Genomic DNA, 7,062 nt, shown 5'->3' with positions numbered 1-7,062 from the left:
AAATTAAAAATCTGTAAGTGCTTTGTGAAATTAAACCAAACCGTATAGAGGCAAAATGCAATTTGCCCCTTTGTTTTGGGTATTTTTTTTATTTTTTTTTGAGAATAGCATAATATTGTATTTCATCAGTGACTATTCACTGCACAACCACTACTCCCATTCTACAAGTTCTATCATAGAAAACATACTCTAGCAATTGACCATAAATAGTGATGGAATTTGAATGCTGCTATTTGTACCTTTGCTTGTAGAATAATACATTCATCTATCAGCATCTTAAATGGCTAACTATCTGCTCAAGATGGCTAATTGCATCTTTTAAAACCTTATCATTGACATGAAATTATCACAACAAAATGAGCAAGTATTCAGAGGTTGACTTCTTGAACTCACTGATTTGTTAACCCTCAGGCATTATTATTTTCAGACATAACCTTGTTCTGCCAAAATCTAATATAGATCACCTCAGAAATATTTTCTTCTCTTTGGGAAGCTAAAATAATATATTTCTCTAGATATAAATTTGAAGCATGGACAGACGAATAGAAAAGGTAGATCATGACAAGAGCTTTTTGCTTCGTTTTTTTGCAGTCTTCGCGAGAGCATCGCATATCTCTTTCTTCCGCTTTGAGTTGTCATCGCCTTTGCTAGCACTGCTCTTAGCTTGCAGTTCCAATGCCTCTTTCACAAAGAATTTAAGCCTCCACAAGGTGCTTTTACTCTACAAGAAGAAATATGGATATACACAAAACTAATTAGTGGTAATGAAATTATGTTTTAGGTATTCTTTTTCCAACATGGGAGTCATAATAAGTTTATAAGAAATACAAATATTGCATAATACCCCCAAAAGATTAAGTATTAAATCAGAAAAATTGTTCATCAAATAGTCCTTTTTAGAAACATCAAGGCCAACATTAACTCCATCCATTTATCTGCTTCCTCTAAAACCAAGAATGCCATGAACTGTACACTAAACCATTTTGTTGAATGCATGATTTACTTGCTGTTTGTTATTTCTTCCTTCTCAGATAAGAAATGTATATTTGCTCTTACATGGCAATGCATGCATCTCGTTGCAAAAGATATTTAAATATGATGGTACTCTGAAATGAACACAAAGAATTATACTGTAACATAGTAGATAAATGACCTGAGCATCCATATCGAGGTGCACAACTTCTGCTGTAGATTGGAAGTTTGGATTGTCCTGAGCAATAATCTCTATCGCCTTATTAAGATCTTCAGCAGATAACTTGCTCAGACTCACACCAAGTTTTCTTTTCTCATCTGTGGACATTTTCCTTGTAAATATTTTCAAAAGTCAGCATGCTAGTATTGATTCCAGTGTCCATGATGTTAGAAACACCAAATAAGGAACAGTTAGAAATGACAATGTAAAAAGCCATTACTTCAACTCATCGGTTGCTGCTCTGAGGTCTAATAAGAGGTTCAGCTATGGCAAGAAGATTAATAAGAGAAAGATTAAATGACCTCTAAATTTTATCAGCAGTATGAAAAATAAAAAGTGTAGAACATGATGGGAAGAACTTCCAGGATAATACAACTATGACAAAAAGTAGTTAGAAAGCTTTAGGAACTTCCAAATCTGAACCACTTAAAGCCTATACCAGCTTGAGTACAGGATGCTTGCATGTGAGACATCAGCATGCAATTTCTCTATTAGACTATTTGTGATTTTCCTTGTCATATTAAAATCCTTGTAAGCTTTAGTTCTGTGTATTCCACTCACCGTATAATAATATTCTAAATCACTAATACCATTCGTTTTCTGATCCTAACTAATACAATTCTTTTTCTGACCTACCACATAAGTAAAATTTCTGTATAAGAGATCAGAACATGAACAGATTAGTATTTCTATATTATGTATATAAGTGGACACAGAATAAATGTACAAATATAACTATAAGAATTACCTGCATCTTTGAACCACTACTTTCCGAATATCCTCCAAATGCAAATTTAGCTCATTGAGCTGAAAAACAGGAAGGAAAAACTATAAGATAATTATCAACATTGTGAGAAGAGACCAAGAGGCTGACACACTACTCCCTTCCAAAAAAGATGACGAGATCATGACAATAGATTAATGAAGTTATAACTACGATAGCAAAAAAGAGAATAGCTATGAGGCCGGGGGATGATTAAAAAAAAAATGTCGAGAAACCAGCTCTAGCTCTGGGCTCTAGTTTGAAAAGTGGGCATAATAAAATTAGCTCACAAGATAAAAGTGCTAGAATTTTGAACTTAAAATTGCTCCATGAAATATACCCACCTCATTATCAGTATCTCTTGCCAATCTTGCAATAGCTGCCTCTTGGGCAATCTGCATATTTACAAGTTCTTGTGCTTCGTCCTCCTTTTGTCTTGTTTCCTGACAAAGCAAAACAGTCGGTAATGAAGCAAGCAAATTCTGTAAGATGAAACTTTTAGAAAGTTAGCACCACAGTTACCAGGAAAATAAGAAGCATTACCAAGGTTTCAGGAACAATAGGATCAATGGGGTCTTTGGGACTTCAAGAAAAAATTAAAACAATGACCAAGTTATGGCTTACCTCTTCAACAACTTTGGGCAGTAGTTGGAGCCACTTCTCTTGAAATTTATCCAACAATGTTTTAGCCGCTACATGAATATCACTTCGCTCCTTATTGTATTTCATTGCATTAGTGAAAACTAATCTCACATCTGAATATATTTCTCGGACATTCTTATATCTAGTGTCATCCTTTGCTTCCATTCGATTTTGGATAGTGTGGAAGTCCATCGGTTTTTTGATAACCTGAATACACCAACACTGAGATATTAATCAATCAAAGATCACCTATTATGCTCTAATTTCTGCATATCACATAAATTAATTAATGATCACTACAGTTAGAAACTGTCACAATATTAAAGTATCTTCTTGCACCATGATGTGCATATTTAGCAAGGTCTGTAGTATCGGAATTAGAATCGGTATCAGTTGTCCGGAAAAACAATAAATAATATTTAAAAATACAGAAAATTTTCTATAAATTTCGAAAAAATGAGAAAAAAATAAGAAAATAAAAATTACTCACATATGAAGCCTAAAAGCTTAAAAAATATATTAACTTACTTAAAATTTAAAAATAAATGATGAATATCAAGCTCTCTCCCCTCCCCCCTCTCAAAATTCAAAACTTACTCAAAAATTACTCACATAGACAAAGTTCCCATTTTTTCTTTACTTTTTCCCCCCTCTCCCCCTTTCTCTCTCTCCCTTTCTCAAGCTCTCAGCAACTGGTTGTTGTTAGAGGTCATCGAATCTACTCGGTGCAAGAAGAGAAAGAGAGAGGGAATGAGAGGAATTAAAAACTGAAAAAAAAATAATACTTTCTAGAGAGAAGATAAGACTACTCAGAAAAATAACTAGGATAACATGATTTGCTGAAGTGAATATTATTAAAACATATGAACAGATTCAGCAGTTTCATACTTTCCAGAGAGAAGATAAGACTATACTCAGAAAAATAATGCTACCACTAGAGATTGAAAAGAAATAACAGCAGTACCTCATAATAATCATCAAGACCAAGGCCTTTAACATCTACGGGCTCCAAAAATGGCCGAGCCCGCCTGTGATTGGTAATCTGTAAAAATGTGTATTTGTTATAACAATTAAAACCAAAAATAAATGCAGACACCAGAAAATTAGAAGTAAAGTAGAACAGGTCTCATTTTATGATATTTGGACAAGCAAGAAGTTCACAATCATAGGGAGTAAAAAGTAACATGAACTAGACGAAACAGCAACCAGGCTTCTTTTTATTCTTATTTTTTTTCTGAACAATTCCAACTTAGGGAGTAAAAAGTACTTTGAAAGTTGTTGAGAGATGATTAAATATGCCCCGTTTTTCAGTTTTTTTGTTCCGATTTGCATTCAGAATTGACCTTTTCCTTCCCATGTTAGCTAATTTCCCAAAAAGAAAAAAAATACAACATTTAAGTTGGGTAATATCACTAGCATAATCATAGGTAGGACAAGAAATGATTTTTAATATTTCCATTTGACCATTATCACTATATTTGAAAGGGCAATAAAGAACTTTTTGCAGGCTTAGAAAAAAAAAGAGTCTTGGTTATTTCCTTCCAAAGAATTTCAGACAACCTACAAAGAGTAGTCAAAGCAAGTCTAGGCAATCGAACCTCGGTATGGTGTGAACAAGTAGCCATACAATGTGTAAGCTACTACACACATAAAAAAGTACTATCTAAAACCATAAGCTTGCTCTTGATAAATTTGATAACAATTATAGATTGAAAAATCGATCGATTCCGATCCAGGCCCGATCCTAATCAGCTGACCGGGATCAGGGGGTTCGGTTGGTTCGAGTCAATTGGTTCAGATCCATAATGGATCTGACCTAGGGACATCGTCCCCATCCCTATCATCTCTCTCTCTCTCTCTCTCTCTCTCTCTCTCTCTCTCTCTCTCTCTCTCTCTCTACCATAACCGTTGCTTCTTAGACACCGAGATCTAGCTTCAGCGAACTTCGGCGACGCAGATCCAACTCTGGCGAACTTCGGCAATGCAAATCCAACTCTGACGAACTTCGGCAACCTCGAGTATGTGATTTCTTTTTTAATTTATTTTTATTTCTCTCTTCTTTTCTTCTTCACTAGCTATTTACGAGAGCCAAGTCAGTATCCATCAAAGTTATGAGTAAATACTTTTTTTAGTTTTTAGGCTTTATATATGAATAATTATTATTTCCTTATTTTTATCATTCTTTTAAAATTCTTAGAAATTTCCCTGGATTTTTAAATAATATTTAGAATTCATAATTAAAAAATACTCTGATCCAATCCGGGCAACTAATATGGCCGATAAGTATCGTTTTTTCAGGTAGCCAATCCTAATCCTGAGTTTCTAAACATTGATAACAATATATTTTGTCATCCACAAGTTTCCAATGAAGCTAAATCCCCAAAAGGTGATTGGATGATAGGATCATAGATGAGAAATAGCAATCAATATCTGGCTTGCTTTTTAAGAACAAAGCAGATGGTGGCGAAAAAATTATAAAAACTATCAGCAAGATAAGGCTAAAAAAGAAATAGTGATTCATGTTGCCAAGTGCAAACCCAAGCAACTAGGGAAAAAAAGGACAGTTGGTGTTGTTACATGCTATTCAAACAAGTTAAATGATGGAGCAAATAGCTAAATATTCTTTTCAAATAACCAAATATGGATAGCAATTCTAACTGAAAGTGCATGAGAACTAGTGTCATCAATTTAACACTTGGTAAGTGCAACTATCAAAGAATTACCTAAATTCCAGATATTAAAATAGATAAGGTGAACAATATTTCTAAATGAAAGAAGAGGTGAGCCATAAATCACATATAAGCATACTGTTGAATACTGTTCGATGTGAATAGCAAAAGATGAACTATCTTATAATCAAATCAGTCAATATCTAAAATGGCAATATGAGAGAGCATAAAATTCATGATCCATAATTTTTTAAAACACATAAGGAAAACTTGTTCAATTATTCCCCTCATCAAACAGCACACCCTGATTCTCCAAATTTCAGACAAAATTATGAAAAATCTTATTCTAAATCATTACAGCTCCAAAAAAAGTCATAGAAACAAATACATAATTAGCTATCTATCACAAGAACATTTATTCACAATAAATTTTTGACAACCAAAGTAAGAATTCCAACTCACCTGACGCAAAAAAGTGCCAAATTGTCGCATGAGATCTTGCATTCTCTTTGAGCAGACAACTTCCTTTCGACATCCATCCACCTGCATTTGTTCATTATTCCTGCCTCCACTATTACCAACACCACCGTTGGTATTCCTAACTCCGACCAACTTATCCTTCTCTCTGACCACAGAGTTCCCTTTCGAATTGTTTACCTGCTTCTTGCTCTCGTAGAACTGCACGACCTCATTCACCTTCTTCTCCAGCTGCATACCAACTCCAAATTTATTCAAAGTGACCAGAAAGATAGCACGCCATCTTCTTGATTAAAGACCTAGGAGGAGGAAAAGAATGAAACTAAAACCCTAGTAGGAATATTTCGATCGGAAAACCTCGTCGGCTTTGAAGATGATGCCATCGACGCGGTGCTTGAAACCATCGACCTCGGTTTCCGGATTTGACAGCAGAGGAGCCGCCATTGGTTCGTTCTCTACCGCCGCAACCGACGATTCCTCCATCAAATTTGTAGCTTTATCTACTGGAGTACTGGAGATCGAGAACTCTATTACCTCTTAGAAATCGGGCTAAATTTTAACTGTAATTAGTTAATCTTTTGACCCTCTATATATAGATTACACACTAGAGAAAGGGAATTAGATAAAAAGCTGTAACGAGCTAGGCCGAATAAGGGCCCAACTAGGTTTGATTTCTCGGATAATTATTGAGCTGGGGAACCTTTAAAGATGGATTTGACTATGATTAAGAGATCATCCTAAATTAATTGCATTAGTGAAACAGTAACGTTGGTTGCATTGTGAAGGCTAATAATATACAAAGAGAATTTATTTTTATCCTAAATATTTTGAGACAGTAAATTAAACACTAAATCCTAAATCCTAAAACTAACTATGTGACTAATAGGTAATGAAGCATTTATCTTGGGACTAGTAATCTTTAGCTTAATTTAATATAGCACCAAATAAGCAAACAAAGGATATCCCAGCTTGTCCTAACAACATGATGCAATATTTTTTATGCTTCATCCACCTGAAAATACTATCTAATATTAATATGTTTAATGGACAGCTATTATATACATGAGCTAAATTAATTATTATATATGCGTAATGATCGTAATAACTCTTTATAAGTTATTCTGCCTCATTCACCTGTGCAATAAGATTACTGCTCTTTTAGTGGACAACTATGACAAAGAGCATTTCTGGTATTTTAATTTTTGTATTTTTTAAAGGCAATGAAATATTCTTTATTCTATCAATAACTATAAGATTAAATATAACTTAGGGTATTTTCAAACAATAAAAGTAAAATATATAGGTTGAATGATACATAT

General features: G+C 34.0%; 1 protein-coding gene across 1 annotated transcript; it reads right to left on the bottom strand.

Annotated features, from left to right (window-relative positions):
• Nucleotides 1–293: 293 nt before the first annotated feature.
• On the bottom strand, nt 294–6,486 carry LOC140780694 (transcription factor GTE1-like). Its single transcript, XM_073126403.1, has 8 exons — nt 6,101–6,486; nt 5,729–5,974; nt 3,562–3,639; nt 2,580–2,804; nt 2,300–2,398; nt 1,941–1,999; nt 1,154–1,304; nt 294–721 (listed from the first exon to the last, which is right to left on the bottom strand). The coding sequence occupies exons 1-8, from the start codon at nt 6,224–6,226 to the stop codon at nt 557–559; spliced, it is 1,149 nt and encodes a 382-aa protein (XP_072982504.1). The 5' UTR covers nt 6,227–6,486; the 3' UTR covers nt 294–556.
• Between the last annotated feature and the right edge of the window lie 576 nt (nt 6,487–7,062).

This window comes from Typha latifolia, chromosome 1 (genome assembly GCF_019914945.1).
Source record: "Typha latifolia isolate L0001 chromosome 1, TyphaL0001v2, whole genome shotgun sequence".
NCBI lineage: Eukaryota > Viridiplantae > Streptophyta > Magnoliopsida > Poales > Typhaceae > Typha > Typha latifolia.
This window is presented reverse-complemented; position numbering and strand designations above follow the sequence as displayed.

Coding starts and splice junctions, on each gene's coding strand:
- LOC140780694 (XM_073126403.1), bottom strand. CDS start 6,226: ATGGAGGAATCGTCGGTTGCGGCGGTAGAGAACGAACCAATGGCGGCT. Junction 3,640..5,728: donor TTGGCACTTTTTTGCGTCAG/GTGAGTTGGAAT, acceptor ACATTTTTACAG/ATTACCAATCACAGGCGGGC. Junction 2,399..2,579: donor TGCCCAAAGTTGTTGAAGAG/GTAAGCCATAAC, acceptor TTGCTTTGTCAG/GAAACAAGACAAAAGGAGGA.